The 20,532-nt window shown below is 33.0% G+C and overlaps 1 protein-coding gene across 1 annotated transcript; it reads right to left on the reverse strand.

Annotated features, from left to right (window-relative positions):
• Nucleotides 1-2,324: 2,324 nt before the first annotated feature.
• Nucleotides 2,325-15,678, reverse strand: LOC146998051 (uncharacterized). Its single transcript, XM_085813113.1, has 2 exons — nucleotides 15,485-15,678; nucleotides 2,325-5,949 (listed from the first exon to the last, which is right to left on the reverse strand). Exon 2 carries the CDS (start codon nucleotides 5,915-5,917, stop codon nucleotides 3,737-3,739), a length of 2,181 nt encoding a protein of 726 aa, XP_085669239.1. The 5' UTR covers nucleotides 5,918-5,949; nucleotides 15,485-15,678; the 3' UTR covers nucleotides 2,325-3,736.
• Between the last annotated feature and the right edge of the window lie 4,854 nt (nucleotides 15,679-20,532).

Genomic DNA, 20,532 nt, shown 5'->3' on the forward strand with positions numbered 1-20,532 from the left:
TTATTCACTTAGTCTCAGACAGCATTCGGACTATAATAGGCATCTTTAAGTGTGACTGATATGAAATAACCCACGGTGCTACAGGAAATAGTGACTTTGTTCACGTGACTTCAGTGGTTGGCCGTTTGAGTTCTTACTGTGCGATACACCACGAGAGATGCATTACTGCAATTACGGCCATAGTTTACGGTATTCCTTTATTCGGTCTCGAGAAACAAGAATTCTCATATCGTTCCATATTTCGAAATCCGTGAAATGACATTTTCTTTCTTTAACCTTTTAAATATGTTAATATTGTCGCACTTTTCATGAGCATGCTTCAGTGTAGACTATCAATAGGATAGTTTTGAAATAACCGTTGCAATTTTGCATTCTTTCACAGAACAATGAGCCCATTTTAAGCATTTTACCATAATTACGAAACTTAGCATTAGCATGTAATTATCCAGAAAAAAATAATCTTTCTTGCAAGAATAGGAATAAGATTTTGTGTACTTAAATTTAACTCACGTTGTTTTCTGCCCAATTTCGTAAAATGCTTGAAATCAGACACGTGGCATGCACCCCTTTTCTATTGCTCTTTTATCCTGAGGCGTACAAATGGCTGAGTGGATAAAATTGTAAAACAATTTTTAAGATTCTTTCGAAGGAAAACCTATTTATACTAAAGTTGAATGGTAAAATTCCCGAAAACTTCATACATTCAGCTCACTCTTCGCGATTTGGACACACTTTAAGTTATCACTATTGTATGATCTCAACCACTGGTGGCACACATTAGCCAGACTTCTTTTTTCATCGCTACTGAAAATTCTCAATCGGATGGGCTTCAAAAAACTTAGATTAAGGTCTGCGACAAAACACCCCAGGTGGGCTAATTCCGATCCCAGAGTTTTAAATTGCATTTAGATTGCAATGAACGGAAATACGAGAAATTTTAGTTTTATTGAATATTCGGATGTTATGCGATTCGTAATAAATGTATAATGAATCGACGGTATCAGTGCTCTTACTGATTTTATTTTGTTATGATTGGTTTGGTTTATTTGATCTTGACAAAGTAATCGAGATCTGTCTCCCTAAAAGAAGGGATGACTTCGTGAAGAACTTAACCAAGGGAAACTGGATCGTATACACGTTACACATTAAAAATCCGCGAAACGGCTCATACAGTCAGCGCGTTCGCTGGGATTTGAATCCTGAACTCAGTGTTCAGAGTTTAACCGATCGGTCGCTGGTGAGACTTTTGTTTCTTTATGAACATTACACTTTAATGTGCATAGCATTTGATATGAATATAATCAGAAATTTAGTGCTTAAATATATAGGCTAGTAGCGTAATGTATTAATTGAAATTTCATTGAATTAGCTGTAAGAAAGAATGCCTCCGTGGACTAACTTCGAACAGCAGATAATCCGCAATTACACTCAGCACAGTTGAAAGCAGGAAACCCGTTGGAATGACAAGGAATGAAAAATACAAGACAAACTGCCCTCTATCCCGCTACATTTATAGCAATTATAGTATCGCCATCAAGTTATATATAAAATCTGAATCTAATTTTTCAAAATGCGAAACCATTTTATTCCTGTTCTTTCCTAGAAGAGATTTGTGTAGTGATAAGAATAGCATTGCTTAAAGAAGATTTTTCTAGTTTTATATAGTAATTTTTGAAAAGTAAAAACATACGTAGATGTCGTTATTAAAGGCATGAACGAAATGTAATGCCAAGAAGAGTTTTACAATAACTAAAAGCCTATTCGGAAAAGTGCATACAAGAGTTCATATTTATTGCAATTTTGCGGAACAGGTTAATTTGAATTCCATATCAAATTCACTGATTACTTCTTTAAAAACTTAGTTACAGTATTCATTAGCTAAAATCAAAATTTGCCAGAAATTAGAAATTTTTCAAAATTCATTTTCATTAAAAATTTTTCAAAATGCCAAAATGTAGTGTATGTTGCATCTTACATATTTAGGTCAGTATTATTGTAATTTTAAAATCGTGGCTTTGCAATAAAATCATGCAAAATATAGTTCTCGTCCCAACTATTTACTTGCAGAGATGAGCATTAATAGATGTTCATGAAATCATTAAAGCACGCGCTCTCAGCTAAATGGAAATGCATTTGTGTCCTAACCTCGAGCGGCTCGAAATTTGGGAACATATCTTTAAGCGAATATGTTCATTAAACACGATTGGACTAGCATGAAAATGTAATGAATAATGTTTAAAATATTATTATAAGAAATTTGGTGTTTAAATTGAGAACTCTAACAAGTCTATAAAGTGTTATTTTTTTATAAAGATAGAACAACATTCAAATAAATAAAAATTCTTTAGTATTTGAAAATAAATACAGTCATATAGCAACAAAGCTTCAATGAATAAAAATATTAAATTTCTACATAAACCCAATAAGAAACGAGGTATACTATATAATGAAATCAAACCGTTCGGTATAATTTTAAAGGCATTTAAAAACTGTTCACTGGAAAATGTGATTTACATTTCTCTAATAGTGTATAGAAAGCTTTCAAGTTAAAGCGTAGGTTTTGACAATTATGAATATTTACTCCAGCTGAAATTTGTTCCAGTTTCTACTAGTTTTCTAGATACTAGTAAATGATGAAATATAACCTGCTTCATTTGCTGTAAGAAAATTACTCAAGTTTGTAGGTGAAGGTATTTTGCTAGGTTACCAGTTTTGTTTTACATGGCTGAAGTTCTTCGAAAGATTTTTCACAACTGAATCAAATTACTGTAAATATCATTAACAGTAATTTCATCATAATTGTGCATGATTAGGTTTACATTCTAATTTCCATGTCATCTTCTGAAATCAATATATATTTGGATATTTATATGGCATTAATATTTTTGCTAACATCTTAATATATGAGCTTATAAATTTTAGTTGATGATCGTTTCAAATTCTAGATATTTAGCTTTAGTATAGATATATTGTTAAGTTGCAATTGGCCATTAAACTAGTTGCACATATCAATAAGTTCTAAATAATTGAAAAATATATATGAAGGTTTTTAAAATTTTCATTATTTCCATTATTAATTCATCATCATTGCTTTCATTATTCGTTCAATTTAAGTTTTGAAAAGATCTATATTCAATTTGAGGTGGCTTAATTATTTTGAAATTAAAAGTATCTTAAGAATCTAGTTTATTTTACATACAATTTAATATCGGGAAACATTTTTTCCTGCATAGAAATATTTCAAAATTACTGTTATGGGCTAAATTTTCTAACAGATATATTATTCTTTATTTTCCTTGTACAGGTAGCATTGTTTCAGGATAATAAACAATGTTTAACCGAAAGGTTTCATTGATTTAGTTTTCTCTTTTGTTGTATATTTTGCGAACTGTTGCTACTATCTTACTTATTCGTATACCAAGTATTCAAATGCTTTTAGAAATAACACTCTTCCAGCTCATTTCATTTATGTATTCAGATAATTAAAAAAGACTAGATGAAAGATTTTGACCACGCTTCTCTGTAATACCAAAAAATATTATTTAAGGAAATGTCTAGAAAATTTCTGATATTAAAACTACCTGAATTATTATTCGAGGAATAATTTGAAGTGTTATATTATTCCGGAAGATAATAATCATTCATTATCTTTATCTGTCTGCTACTTTTCATTCGCATCCTCATCATTACCTGTCTCAGGAAACTCAGGTTCGGGCTGATCTGCTTGTAACCCACTTTAAGGATAATCTTCTTTCAAGGAACGTGGTGTTCCTGCTATATGCAAAATACCAGATTTTATGCTATCTGGCGATAACGAAACAGACGTCTCATTGGCGGAAGAACTGCTAGGGGTTGCTTCAAGTTCTTTAGAGTCACTAGCATTTATATTATCTTTCGTTTCTGCATTTTCTCTCAATTCAGGCATTTTTTTATATAATTGTTTTTGAAACCTATGGTCCTTTTTTACTTTAGTAGGGTCCACATTCTGATTTATATAATGTTCCTTTGCTGCAGCTTTGCAGGATTCTTCTTTGGAAATAGGAGCACTGTTGAAGTCCGACGATAAAGGCTCGAGAGAAGAGTGTGAATCTCTCACTTCGCCAGTATTTCTTGCACATTCATGTATTTTAGGCTGTAAAATACCTCGATGTTCAAAGTCTGGATTAGAATTTTCATTTAATCCAGAACCCTTCGGTAAATGAGGTTTTTCGCATTTAGAGTTACTAACATTTATATCATTATCTTTCTTTCCTGCATTTTCTCTCAATTCACGCATTTTTCTATAGAATTTTTTTTGAAACCTATGGTCCTTTTTTACTTTAGTAGGGTCCACATTCTGATTTATATACTGTTCCTTTGTTGCAGTTTTGCAGGATTCTTCTTTGGAAATAGGAGCACTGTTGAAGTCCGACGATGAAGGCTCGAGAGAAGAGTGTGAATCTTTCACTTCGCCAGGATTTCTTGCAGATTTATAAATATTAGGCTCTAAAACACATCGACGTTCAAAGTGTGATTTAGAATCTTCATTATCTTCATTTCCAGAACCCTTCGGTAAATGAGGGTTTTCGCCTAATATCTCAGATACCGTTTCATTAAAGTAAGGTCTTGCGACTTGCATGATGCATGTTAACACTGGTACGATCTCGGAAAGAATCCGGGTAAAGATCACATTTGGATTATCATTTGAATCATTAGCATCTCCTACTATTGTTGTTATTTTATATCGAGTATGGAAAATATTGTATATGATAGTGTTAAATTCATTCGCGTCGTAGTTGGCATTCATTCTTGAAAACGCAAAAGACAACATGCTTACACATTTTGCAATTAGTTTAAGATTTTTTATTATTAGTATTTCGGTTTGGTTTACTTCCTTGAGATGAGGTCGAAATTCTTCTAGTCTGGCAATTATTATATTTAGTACATTGTGCTCATCATTTGTACTGAGTTTAAGAAGATATAAGGCATGCTTTCTAATTTCTGAAATGAGTTTTTCAATAACACGATTGTCAAATTTTTTTTTAACCCTACGTGGAAGGAACATTTTTGTGTTAGATGAGGGGCCTAAGGGTATTTGTTTTAATGATTTTCTGGTTAATCTTCTTGTCGCGTTTCGATATAAGTTGATATCTGGTAATTTAAATATTGTTTCTTTACTTGCATCTGGAGTTAATTCTTCCTCAGTTTTCCTTTTCAGATTTTTTTTAAAGAAGTCCGTTAGATCTGGTAATTGAAGACACTCATTACCTTTTGACTTTGAAAGTGGTTTATAGTCTTTATTAGTTTCTGTGAAGTTCTGAAAGAATTTTTGTACTGATGAGGATATTTTTTCTTGGTAAGACGTAACTCGTCTTGCATCAGCTGCTGAAGCCTCCGCATTCGGTTCTGTAATGATTTTATCAGCGCTAACCTCGTCTCTATCTATCATTTTATCTACTTCAAGTGATCTTTGACTCGCGTTGAACTGAGATCCTAGTGATGGTTGGATTTCTTGTTCCTCATCTGAAGAATCTCCATGACATGTTTCGGGAGAATTATGTTGCATTTCAAAGTAATATACTGCGTATATACGGAATGGTTTAAATAAATGCCTCTTCAAAATGAAATGCTTGTAAGATAAAACATCTTTTTTCCAATTTATAGAAACACCTATACAATTAATTGAACCTTCGGCCTGCTTCAGCTTCGACAGAATGTACTTTACATTGCCTTTGAAACATTTTATAATACATTTCATACCATATAATAATAATAATTTCAACTGAAAGCATATTTCCGAAACTTTCTTGTCGATACATTGTAAATCGATCGTATTAGTATAAAAAAGAATCAATTCTATGCATTCATAAAGCTTTGCCCAGAGGTAGAAGCTCCGTAATATATCGAAAACCCACTTTATTTTCTGCATATATTCCATCAAAAATCACTTTTGTCTGTCAAATTAAAAATCTGGAAACAGAAAATATTGATCAATACTTGTATATAGATTCCATCGTAAAACATCATTGCACGTAAAAAATATACCATAATCGCTAAAGAAAATAAAAATATAACAATGCACAGTAAAATGTTTTACGTAACTGTTGCATATCACTGCACATTTGAGATTTATATATATAGATGGTATAGATATATAGATAGATACAGATTCAGAAAATCTGTTAGAAACTTCCAGGACAAATAGAGCTCACCTAGATGATGAATTTTGATTTATCGTAATTTCTGGCCCAAAACCTTGTGGATGCTTGCGCCAAACAAAGGGAAAAATTAGTTTAGTACGTTAAAAGAAATTGCCTAGATGATGGAAAATCAAATAACAATGCATAGTCTGAAGCGCTTTCTTTGCGCTGTAGTGACGACACAAAATACAAAAAAGAAAGGACATGAACAGTGTGACAAAATATATTTCATTTAGTGGAAGAGAAACAAACAAATATAAACCAACAAATGAGAAACCAAAAAATAAGAACAAAAACAGATAACGATCTTCATTAAAGAAGGATTTCGAAATTAAGAGCCAAAACTGTGATGTTATGTCTCACAAGATCTACATTCGCATGGAAGATGCATAATGAACTGTTCCCGCATCGCGCTCCCGAATCGTTATTTAGAACGCGTTCTTTGAAGAAGATAGTTAGGTTTTGTTTTTATTTCTTGGTTTCCGTTGCACTTAACATAATAAGCATTATTCGCACCCTGTTCGTGTTCTTACATTCTTGTGTTTTGTGTCGCCACTACCGTGTCAGGAAAGCGTTTCCGAGCACGCATTGCTATGTGCTTTTCCATAGCGTAGGTGTACTCTATCCTAAAAGTTTGTAACCAGTTTCCTGAAACACCTTATATTATATATATATATATATAGATATATAGTGGGCGAGATCCTTAGTTCGATAGTAGAAACTAATTTCTGGATTATCAAAAAAATGCTTTCCATACTTTGAGGAAGATTATAATATCAGCTGTAGAATTGTCGATTTTTATTGCTTTAGTTTTTTTGTCTGTCAATCGTGAGTACAATGAGCTTACTCAGTATGCCAGCATTATGATTTGTCATAAATAAGCGCTCAGAAAATATAACGCATGTCAATCCTGTCTGCAATAAAATATACAAGTCATCCTGATGTGCAAATTACTTACTTTTGCAAAAAATGGACCAAAGCTTTAAAGTAATCTGAGGGAATAACGTTGCTGAGCTTTTATGGTAATCAATTATTTCTAATTACAATAACACTGCGAAATCCTGAAATAATTTATAAAGCTATGAGGTTGAGAATATATTATGGTTAATGGACTCATTTTTAAAGGACGGAGGCCTTCTGAGGTTTCGTTTACTACTATAAAATGAATCGGTTGAGGTTTTTTCATAATCCCTCAATCGTAGTCTTCATAAAAATAAATCTTACACTTATCAAATCGAATTATGTTTGCTTAGAAAACATGCTATAACATTAATAAAATCCAATATCACTCAGTATTATCAAGACTTCCATCTAGAACAGCTAAAACATGAAAACAAGCTTTGAGATTGAGAAGGTTTGGTTTTAGTTTATTAGATCCTGGTAAAGAACTCGAGGATCTGTCATAAGGAGAAGAATGCCTTTATGGAGAATATTCTGAGGAAAACTGGCTCGTATACACGTTTACTCATGTGGAATATCCCGAAAACGCCCATGCATCCAGCCCGTTAGCGGGATTCAAACCTCGGACAGTGTTTAGCGACTCTTTCGCTCGGCTGCTAGTGGGTCGGAGACTGAATATGAATACAGGAGCTCGGAAAACAAAATCATTTTTATCGACTAAATTATAAAGTTTTCAATTTTCATCAAAAGGTTACAATTTCTATGATCTAAATGAGACCATGTTGACCAAAACATTACATGGAGTAGGTAAATATGGATAAGGAGGAAAAATGTATCGGTATGGGGCAATTTTATAGATGTAAGCTATTAAAAGATTATTGAAGGCAAAATTGATCACATATATACATCTGAGGACAAACGTGCATGGAATAAGAAGTTTAAATGTGGAGTATCACTAGTCTTTGGTAAAAGAATGAAATTAAAATCATAACGTTTATTAAACGCATATTGAACAAAACATTACATGTTCAAAACATTACATGTTATGCATCAAAAAGCATATTTGTATTCTCCAAATATATATTTTGCATAACATCGAACGAATATATCATGAATTAAAAATTCACAAGTGAGATGGAAAAGCCTGGTTTAGTTTATTTGACTATAGTAAAGCACTCACTGGCTCCATGCTAAGTGGAATCATGCCTTCTTGGAGGTCTTTCTAAGGGAAACTGGCTCGGACAAACGTTACACATGGAAAAAATCACTAGATAAGAAAGGACAGTCTGAAATTATGAAATGGAAATTTTAAATAAATTTTACCAGGAAAACAAAGCACAGGCTAATGAAAGGAAACGTCGGCAAAAAAGTATATTTGCCAGCAGTGGGGATATGTTGACCGTTTTATGGTACATTGTCATTGCTTTAGCGATTGTACGAAGCTAATAATTTACATAATTCAGATTAAAGACTGCGCACGTAGTATAAATGAGAGATTTGTGTCCTGGATTTGCAAAATTAATGTAGATATAAAGAAGCTATGTTACGTTTAGCTCATTTTTTGATGAATACTTAATAAACTTCGCAAAAAAACACCGAGGAAAAAATACAGAAAATAAAAATTGCTTTCAGTGACTCAAATTACTGTCCTGAAAAGTACATTCTTGATCATTAAATTTAAGGCAGAGATCTTATCTTCGGTTGTACAATTATAATCAATAATAATGATCATAATATATAGGAAACACGAGCTGCAGGATTATTTGAATCCTTGAGATCTTGAGAGCAAAGCACTTGAGATCTGTTAGTCCAAGCCAGGGATGGGCAACGTTTTTCGGTCGCGGACCCAAAAATCGAAAAAATGTTTGGCGGGCCAATATGTTTTTTTGTAAAATTTTAAAAATATACAAGTATTACTGTTTAAATATGTTAGCGAGATGAATGAAATTGCGATTTCATTTTCATAAGTTCCTTATATTGAGGTTCGAAGCGAAATATACAGATCTAAGGAACAAGGCTAAATGTTCATCTGTCAGTCTACTTCTGAAATAATTCTTTCTAAGGTTCATAGTTGGAAACACTTTACATACATAAGATGAAGTAAGCCTAGCACTGCTTTTCTGGGCGTGAGATATTAAATTTTTGAAATTTATCTCGATAACGATTTGTAAAATAACTGTCACGTTTAGAAGCAACTGCTTGAGATATTGTTAGATTGCAATTCAATTAATTCAAGTTGCAAATCTGACCTTCATGCTTCACAATTTTACGTTGAAAGGCATGGTAATAATATCAAATTCTGTTTGAATGGCACTTAAATCTTGAAATCTTCGTTCGAACTCAAAATGCAGGTTTTTCAAGCCATCTTCATAATTCTGAAGCTTCTCTTCATTTACCGAGAGTATTGAATTTAACCTCAGGTCGTTCTTAGCTAGCTGTCCAGCAAACAGATTAAGTTTTAAGTTAAGATAATTAAGTTAAAGTTACGTTTTTTGTATATTCGATTCCCATATGTTTGCTCCCCGAGAAAGACATAACGCTTGATGCCACATATCTACAGCTATAACTAACAAAGAACTTCCGCTTTTAACACTTTACCGATTGAAAGCTGTCTGTGCTTGCTATTTCCGCCAGTTCATGTTTTGTAGAACAAAAATAGAGAAAGTAAAAAGACCATCAGTTCTTTGGGAAAAAGGGAGAAAAAAATAATATTTATACAGAGTAGAAAAGGAGACGGATATATATTATATTTCTTTTAATTTGCCTCCGATCGTCAATTTAAAACTTAATACCGCGGCTCGGATAGAACCTTCGGCGGGCCGGAGTTTGCCTATTCCTGGTTTAACCACCCCGGAGGTTGACGCAGAGCGCTCTGTGCAATACTGACTAGGATCTGTACCTCGGCAGTATCGGCCACTAGGGTATAAAATTTTTAAACTTGGCGGTTCCCGATGGTCCATGGTCCTAACTGTTCATAGGCCGGGAGGTGTCAGTCTCCTCCACCAGGGTATTGGTAGCCAAATAGCACCTGGGCCATTGAGCGTCCGATCATTGCTGTCCTTGGTAATCCATGTAAAGCCTAACGCGAAGGGCATCCCGCGTATTCCTTGCAGGTAGCCATTTTGAACAGCCAGTCATCGTGCCAAGTTCTCAAAGCCCACCCCACAGTGGTCTCGGTCCGGCCGGGAAGGTGGTTCTGACTGGCCCATGGTTAGTGGTGGGAAAGTAGGAGCCTAGAAAACTGTTAGTGTCTCAGTACCCTGGGCTCAGCAAGAGTGTTGATGACTATCCATAGGGTGACTTTTGACTGATATTTCAGTCCTTGTAGTGCTAATATGTTAGCGAGGCAGGTACAGATATGTTAGTTAGTATCCCTGGTCTAAGGTAAATAATATCTTCGTGAAAGACAGTTTAAGAGAATTTGCTCGCATTTTATGTAACAAATGTAGAAAACCGCGAAAATCCCCGTCAGCCAGTCCGTTTGTTGGGGTTGGAACCAGAGTTGAAGTGGCAGCATTCAGGAAATTTTCTTCTAAACCGTTTATTCATCCAGAAAAGCACGATTAGTTGAAAAATGAGAGTGAAAGAAGAACAGATGGAAAAAAAAAAACTGGATTTTTCTAATTTTAAGAAAATTTTAGTGTATAATCATTAATTCATTTTTTCCCTTTGATCAAAAATTTAGAATTTCGAAAATCTAGAGTGAGTAGTGTTAACCAAATTGCTATATGGAATCAGTTAAGAATGATTAGGAAAGGGTTAATCAATGAAAGTATAAGCTTAGGTATGCCCTGAAGAAATAGTAGATCTTAAGCTTACGAAAGGAAAAACTGACCTCAGTGTGCATTGAAAATCTAAGGAATTTAATGTTGTAGAATGATTAGTCTAAGGAAAAGCTAGGAATTCAAAAGTTAAAACAACGTTTAAGAAATTATAACAGAAAATTGACTAACATGAAATTAATGACTTCCATTTGTATATCCCGTTTAAGATCTGTAAAAAATATCGCTAAACTGAAGTCGTACGATAGAAAGGAAAACGTCAACACTGTAATTGTGGAACTTTCTTAAATTTTGCATGGGAAGAAAACATTGGTAGGAATCAAATCAGAAGCTTAGAGGAAAGTAATCTTTTTAAAAGGAAGGGATGCCTTCGTGGTAGATTTTCTAAGGAAAGTGCCTCCTTATACAGATTACACTTTGTGAAAACACGAAAACGCCAATGCAGCCAGCCCGTTCGTCGGGATTCGAACCCCGAGTTTATTCCGAATAGCGAAGTGTTTCCGATATATTGCTAGAACTGCATTTGGATTTCCGGTTATATTTTAAAACAAATTTACGTTTTACAAGAGTTTTACATATTTAATGAAAACGTTTACTAGTGGTACACTTTAGTTGAAGTTCGGATCAGAATTTTTAGTTAAATTTTGAATACGAACTTTCAATATTTCTTTTCATATATTAAAAATACTGAAGATATACGTCACATTTGATATAAAATTTAATGCGCATATTTGTTCATGTTAATCGTACACTCAGACCGAAACATTATGAAGCTCTAGGGCACTTGCAGATCAACACAGGCACTTGCGGAAATTTTCAACTCAGTTGATTTAAAGCGCAGAAGACTAGTTTCAATCCTATATGAAAACTCGAAAAGTACGGAATATTTCTGGCAAAAATTAATTTTCAAGGAAGTGGTGTCTCATTTTTATTTTATGCCGATTCTCAACATATTGAATTTAAATTTTAAAACATAGCATGATTACGGCAGAAAATTATTATATTCTTTTAGATTCTTCCTTGCCTGTATAAAATTAGGATAATAATAGAGCACTTAAAGAAAGCCGATTAGCAAAGCACTCCAGGTATTTTTCACATATGTGGCCTGCCTTTAGCCGAATGAGAACTAAAAAAACGTATTTCGGTTAATAGAAATGTAAAAGCAAATTTCATTCAATTCGTTTTTCATTTCGGCAAGAATGAAAATACATTTTTTCGTCGCGCAATCAAAAAAGACTTTTTTGTTAGTATTAACCTTTTTAAATATATTCAACAATTCCATTCATATATACATTTTTTTATGAAAGGTTTAGTTTTGAACTAATATACAGATTTCTTTGAGATTCATTCCAAATCCTAAATCTGTATAAAATTAGAATATTTATTTTCAGATTTGTGGAGTTCAGATTTAAGAATATCGATTATAATATGCATGAATCTAACCTTTCAAATTGAAAACCATTATTTTATATTTTAATTGATCAGAAGGAAACATACTCGGATTTATTTTTAAGGTAAGGAATGCCTACGCTAAAATTAGAAATTGCTAAATTAGAAATTGCTAAAATCTCATAACAGCCAGAACGCTCGTTCACAGGGATTTTAAATGATATTGAATAAATTCTGTTCAACAGCTTTTTACTCAGTCATAAATACGCTCTTAATTACTTAAAATCCTCCACGCTATAAACCGAATTGGTATTCATGCATTTGTAGAAAATTTGTCTTGTTGCACTTAGAAATTGAGAAACGTCATGGAGATGCTAAAGACGTTTCCAAGTTTTGCTAAGAGCCCTGTAGTTATTTTTGTCTCGAAATTTAGTTTATGTGATCACGGCAAAGCCTTGAGAGCTACCAGCCTAAGGGGAAGGATGAATTTGTGGAGGAATTTCTAAGGGAAACTGGCTCGTATACACGTTACACATGGGGAAAATCCCGAAAACGCCCTTGCATCCAGCCTCTTCGCGGGATTTAAATTACGGATAGAACAACCAGTCTGCAGCAACTTCACCACTGGTGGGTCGTTTGAAAGTAAACGCCTCACATGGAAACAGAATTTAGAATTTATTTTGGATTCAGTGCAAAATTTTGCTTTTACGCAACGTATCATAATGAGTTTTAAACTAAGTCATGCATACCATTACTTCAGTTCGATTTGCATAATAATAAATGTCACCCAAGGCACTGATTGCAACTTCATTGCGTGGAGCTAAGCAGAGGAGGCAGAGTGATAAATTTGCTGAACACCGAGGGTTCGACTTCATTTCTTGGGAAGGACTAGCTGCATGGGCGTTTTCGTGGTATTCCCATGTGCAACCAGCCACTTTCGCTTAGAGCACCTTCACCAAAGTATCCCTCCCTTTAGATAAATAGCCCTAGGGTGCTTTGCTATGATCAAATAAACCAAACCAGTCATTGCATAGACATTGTATACTGCAATGTTACTGACGTTAATGTTGCTACTTTATAAACAGTTATTACTGGAATTCATTTCTAGTTGATATTATGAATATTCAGTATCTCTCATTTATAACTTTTCAGTTCTGCTAGAGTGTATATTACATAACATAATATAAGCAGTATAACAGTAATTTTTTTTTTTTGCATGAAAAATATCGAATAAAAAACCTTGAAGACGTATACTAATAGTGTCCGAGAACGAAGTATTTACATTAAAAGCAATAACTTGAACTGCTAAAATGCTCCAACTATGATTTTAAAAATCGAGTAACGGCTAATATAAATTTTTCATTTTCGGAATTTAATTGAATGTTCTATAAACTATTCTTTTAAATATTTTGCACTTTTTATTATTATTACGTAAAATCGTAGTTTTATCTGTTACACTTTAAAACCTGCATGACTCTAATGCATTTGGAAAATGTATATGCAATATTTTGTTAAAAATTGAGAGACAGAACATAAAATTGTACAATGACGGCAGTAAGACTGTTTATGTGAAGGATGGCTATCAGGGCTTTTCTAAAGTAATTATTTTCGCTTAGGATAATAGGATGTTCACGGGAACTCTCACTCGGATCTAGCAACTAATGTTTCGCCACGAGCGGCTGAAGAAAGAAAAGAATTTCAGTATGCTTTTGCTAACAGAGAGCAATGGTAAATGGCAAACCGAAATCCAAGTATCTTGTAAAAACAAAAAAGCCAAATGTTACGAAAACTTATGTTTAATGAAAATAATAATTATGACTTCGAAATAATACCCAAATTGTAAATGAAAATGTATAAAACAGTAACTCAAGATGGCAAAGTTGGATTGAGCAAATGATTTCACATTCAACGTTTCCGCAAGCGTTTGAGTTTTCCCATTTAATTGACGCCAATTGAGGGCAAAACCAGATAAGAGTGAGCAGCGGTAAACTAACATTAACTTCGCCTTTCTGCATTACAGAATTGCGTAATCTGTATTGAAACTTTCCTCAAATTAAATGATAAACATAAAACAAAGTAAATTAGCCGTTAACAAAATGCAATTGAAAATGTCAAGGGGAAAATTACAATGTTACCTTTCCCGTTTTTTCATAATGACCGAATAACAAAGATAATCGTATTATGGAATAAACAGGTTACCACTTATGATGTTTTGTCATAAGGTCACTGAACACTGGTAGTTCGGTCCTAGGTCTGATTCCCGCTAACGGGTTGAATACATGGACGTTTTCGTGGTTTCCCCATGCATAACGAGCCAGTTCCTTTTAGAACGTCCTCAACGATGGCATTCCTCCCCTTAGGAACACAGCTCACGAGACTTTCACATAAAACAAACCATAGTTATGATTAGCACCCGTTAACTGAAATTACTAAAATTTCTGTTAACTACAAATAAAATTATGCACAAATCTGAAGAACGTTCTTACATATTGAACCGTAACATGTTCTTAATAACACAGAATAATGCCGAATAATGCTATAACACTGTAGCTGTACACAAAAATAATCATTTTGGCTCCAAAATTATGAATAGATTTTTCAGTTTATTGATTCATGTATAGTTAATATTTAGGATTTTTTCGTATTCTCAACTGATTTAAATGAATTAGTTTTCTTTTATTTAGAGTTATTTCTAATTTTAGTTTTATGCTCAAAATTTGCAAGATAAGTCCTTCAAGTAATAAAAATCTGTTGTTTTTAACTCTTTGTAAAGAAATCCTTTTATTTGTTTGCTAAAAGAATTTTATTATGCAAGTACTAATAATAAAACTCCATTGGTTACCATTAAATTGCAGACTAAAATAGTTACATAAATGTACTTAAAACATAGAAAACATGTCTTACTTAGAAACACGTTACTGTATAGAAGTTTTATGAATAATGTTAACGTTTAATATATTAAAAAATTTAATTATAAAAAGACATTAGTTTTGATTTTATACTGGTTCAGATTAATTTATTCAAACCTAAATAATTTGTACACATAAAAGCAGTTTCAGACCGAAGTCCATTAAAATGCAAAGAGAAGTATTGAATATCACATCAAACAAAGAACAAACGATAAAAGTATATGTATATTATATACACACAATACACAATGAAGTTACATATGTCTTTTAAGAAAATGTTCAAGGATTAAGTGACTTTAAGGTACAGATGCATAAAAAGCGTTACCTTTACGCTTCTCAAAAATCAAGTAATATGTCCTTTAAAGATTTAAAACTGCGTTATTAAAATTCTTTTAACACCTCCAAAGAGTATAATTAAAATACACAATTTAAAACAGTTAAAATTAAAATTGGAATTTTATTGTTAATATGTTTCCGAGGGCAGCTAAAATGACTTAAAAACGCATGGGAACATCACACAATTTCAGCTTAGTAAAACTTTCTTGCACGGAAAGCGTTTCTTTATATTTCGCCGCTTCACTTCTGAAAGAGGAAGTGTTGCCATGCATTAAAAATTCTTGAGAGTTTCTAACTGAACTGCTAAAGTGGGGAATATTTACACATATTCATATTTTATGTTTATGAAATAAAAAGAAAGGAAATTATATCTTCCTTTAAAAATATATGTGTAATGAGTATTATTATTTTTAGTTTATTCTTCTACAAAATCTTTCTGATCCTTTACTCTAAGAATTAATTTTATAATTCTAATATAATAATATGACGGAATTTATTCGACAGAAATGCAGACATGGCAATGGCAAGACGTTTCCCGTTTCCATTTGCCAGAAATATATACCAGAAAGAGAAATAATTATTTTCATTATATTGGGTAATTGTCGAGACATATAGTTTAAGTAAAATATGAAAGGCAAAAGGAAAGAGTTTTCTAATTAGGGGGTACATTGAGAACACAAATTTATTCAAAATCAGAACAAGCTGAAAGTTAATGGAGATATGCATATTACGCTATGATCAGTGCTTCATTAAGGCGAATCCTAGGTGCAGATTAGAACTGTAGTTGGCAGGAGATCTACAACCTTATTATTAAACATGTTGCTGTTACTTAGCTACCTTGTCTGAGAGAAAGACCAGAACAAGGCCACGAAATCCATTGTTGCAAGGAGTGCAAGATTACCCCTGTCATTGGCAAGAGCTTTGAACACCATACAGGTGACAAGACTTTGCTCATTTCCTCCCCCAATTAAAGCGGTGGGGACGGGACTGGGGCTCTGCCCACCCCTCGTCCCCTGCAATCAACCTCGAGAGAACTTTCCGCTCGCCACATATTTCGAGTGTCCCCCATGCGTCACAGGCACCGCACATTTGCAAACATCCATGTCTCTTCCGGGATTCGAACCCAAGTCGTTCAGTACGCCAGTCAGGGTGGCTAACCACTATCTCGGCAGCACCCATTATATACGGGGTAGAAATGAATTACGCGTAATGCAAACTGATTTTTATTTCTCTGATACGTTTGCGTAAGTCTACAATCCATCACACTCCTTAACCCATTAACCGCCAAAACTACAAGGAATGTTTCTTTTCTCATGAAAATAATAACAAATATTAAATTAAGCATTTATAACATAAATTTACATTGAAAATAAAAAAAAAATGCTTTTACTTGTGGAAAAAGCGAGTGTTGCGTTTGCGCAACGTCAGCGGAATAAGACTATAGATGTTTAGCGAGTAGGATTGTACTCGTGTGATGTTTCTTTTGAGTGGAGCGCAGGATTACGTTTTAGCTGTGTAACGTTTTATAAATCTACAAATCACTTTACTTGTAATTAATTTAATATTAAAATATACATTGTATTTCTTTTGCAAATACAGATTATTTCATTTGAAAGATTCAAGCATAAAAAGCTTGATTACGATCATGATGTAAAGCTACATTACATACTTTGTAACTATAAACAGTCTGGCTATGGTACTCTTTACAACAAAGTCTTTTGTTATCAACGGACTTTTACGATAAAATGTCTACCATCTCCATGAAATGGTTTTTGAATGCTCAGTTTACTAGGTCTTCCTGTTGCTGATCTATTTCTGGCTAATTCTACACTCTCAATAGGAGTTTGCAAAAGTAATAATGCATTCTCGCGTCTGAAATCTAAAGGAGACTTTATATTTCCAGTAGTAAAAAGTGGTGATACTTAGTAAGTTTAGATACGGCCTCATCTCATATAATTTATCAGTATTGTGAATATGACTATTGTCAAATGCAAATTCTACTTCATATTCCTGTACTGCAAACGTGATATCAATTCTCGTACAACAGGAACAGAAGTGTCCCTATCAAAAGACCAATACATTTTTTAGGTAAAGAATGATATCCTGTAAGCAATAATATTCCAATAAATCTTCTCATATAGGCTTCAGGTGCACTAAATTCTGGACTTTTTTTTTTTTTTTTTTTTTTTTGAGCATATATATTTGTCAGTTTAACGAGAAAAGAGTAAATGTCTAAACCAAAAAGAAAATAGAAAATCTGTGCACCAGTTCTACCTTGTTTTTGTATTTTTTTAATTCTTCTATCTCTTACTTCATGTTTTTCCTGAGACATAACTAAGAGTTCCTTTTTTATCCACTTCAAGATTTCAGTCTTCTGCTTTGTAAACTTTTTAGTATAACTATAACTGCTTTTAGAAGGCTGAAACTTACTTCTTACGTGAATTTCAACTTTCCCAGCAGTATCATTTGGTAAAATATCATTATCCTTATTTAAAACATTACCACTCCTTTCTTCTTCGTCACTAGCCTCTGCCATTTCTGGGGGAACAACAACAATATCAGTTTCATTCTAGTAATTATTAACATTATCATCATCTGTTTCTTTATCAAAAAATCTTTGAAGGTCTTCTTCTAATGTAAGATACCTCGTTCTAGGCATTTTTAAACAACCAGAACATGAACCAGAACATCGAAAGGAATGAGTGAAAAAGGAGATTGACTACCTGTTTCCTGCTGACGTTGCGTCAACGCAACACCTGTTTTCCCTCCCTCCCCAACACAAATATAAACATCTGACTGATGTAATGTTCTGATAAACGGTGACCTTGACTAAATTAGATCACTCATAAAGACGGTGATTCTTTCGTTAAATATTTTCAGCAAAAATACCGGTCGAAAATTTGCTTAAATTTTGGTAAAAGTATAAGATTAATTATTATAAACAAAATGATTGTTGAAGGCAAATATTTTTTTACAAAAATAATCTTCATAATATTCCCTACACAAAATCATCTGCTGGTATAAAATATCTTAGGTAGTTATACTTATATACGCATTTATTTTGACCGTTGCGTCAAAGCAACACCAGCGGCTAATGGGTTAAGCCCATTTGCGGCTCATTTTTTTCCTAAGATGAAACAACTTTATTTATGGTATGGTCTTCAGAATTCTCTCGTAGAACCTTTTAGCAATAAACTTCTCAAATCAAATTAAGAACCAAATAGGCGCTGCCAACGGCAAGGCTGAATTTTCACTTTGCTAAAACGAATGTAGTTCAGTGCAGTGGTTTCTAACAAAAATGAATGACTCCGACTTAGCTTCAGTACTTTTCAGTACTATTCCGACATAATATCAGTACTTACTCTTCCGAATTAGGTTAAGCTGTTCATCATAAAAGTCCACCAGAATTTTTGTGGCTACGCTAAATATGAATTTTTGTTGAATAACTTACACTACTAATTAAAATACAATTAATGTACGCATCCGAACAGTTATATTAATCTCACTTCCATTTATTATAAATATGATTTTTCATTTATTTGTAATATGTGAATTAATTTTTGTGCGAGCAATTTTATTTTACTAAAAATCATTATCTTGCAAACTGATAACCATTTTTCATAATTTTCGAAGATATTTACTAATAATAAACTTGTAAACATTAAAGAGTGATTAGTTTTGCGTGTTCAGTTGTGTTTGAGGATAGCTGTTGAAAGCATCTGGATCCCATTTTTTCCACAATTTGCTTGCGAGAAGTAGCACAAGGTGAAAGCGGGATTTGTGTTGTTGACAAAGGAAGAGGATATTAGTGTTGATTCTGATAACTTTTCAAATAGTCGTTTCACCAGTTTCATGTGTAAATCAGTAAATACTTAAAATTACTTTTAAATTAGAAATTTTCTGATTCCCACCCTTACATTAAAATTTTGCAGATTCATTTTGGAAAAGAATTTAAAACAAATGGATTTGGTAATGTGCTAATAAAATTTCTATATTGAACTTTAAATAAATTTCGACAGTAGTACCATTTCGACAGTAGTAGTAGTATATATGCAGTTTTGCTTCTTTTCCACAAATAACATAAATATTTAGTATCAATTCCAATAAGAAAAATACTACCCGAAAACTCCATTTTACACTTCATAATTTTCATTTTCTATATCCCGATTAGTAAATCTGAAAATTAACGTTCCGTTTTGAATATACATGTCGATTTGTTAGCTAGACTGAAATAATTTCTATCCTGTACTGCATATATTTGCAATTTAGAGCAGTATTTATTTAATTTAACCTAAAACGAAAAAAATGATATATATATTTCCAGTTTTTTTCTTGAAATTTCATTATTAAATTCATTTTTGTTATTCAAAAGAATTTTTCCAGGTATTAGATTCTACTTAGTAGATACATTTTTAAAAGCGGCTAGAATATCAGCTACGAAAATATCTATGAATGATATTTTGTAAATTTGCATTTCTTTTATGCGATGAGCAATTTTAAAGCATTTTTCCGATGCATAATTTGAAATGATAATTAAATATGCAAAATCACAGATTTTTATATTTTACGTAGAATCCATGCATAGAATCCATGCAAGTCGTCATTTCACGGGATTGGAACCCGGGATGTACTAAAAGTTGTGCGAATGTGGCAAAAACAGGAGGGCTCTCTTGTTGCAGAAGGAAATTCCTTTGAGCGTTACCTTCTAACGAAAAATATTCTTCAATAAAATTCCGTATGAAGCAAATCACCACAAACATATACTATATATATATGCAGTCGCCCGTTCTACAGCTGGCCGCAAAACACAGGTTCGACTGCAATTGTTTTTATTGATTAAATTAACTCAGAAATTCCCATCGGACAACGCACAAAATCTGCATCTGTAAACTTACAGAAAGCATAAATATTCTAAACATGTCAATCTATGATATCTTTAGAATACTTACGCAGTAGCTTTTCAGTGATAAGAACATGTCTGCTTGTGCCAAATTCCCTTATTTAATTATTTTCTAGAAAAGACTGAGGACTTTTTGT

This window comes from Stegodyphus dumicola, chromosome 3, assembly GCF_044657685.1.
Source record: "Stegodyphus dumicola isolate Sdum_Otavi_A_Nest chromosome 3, ASM4465768v1".
In the NCBI taxonomy this organism is placed as follows: domain Eukaryota; kingdom Metazoa; phylum Arthropoda; class Arachnida; order Araneae; family Eresidae; genus Stegodyphus; species Stegodyphus dumicola.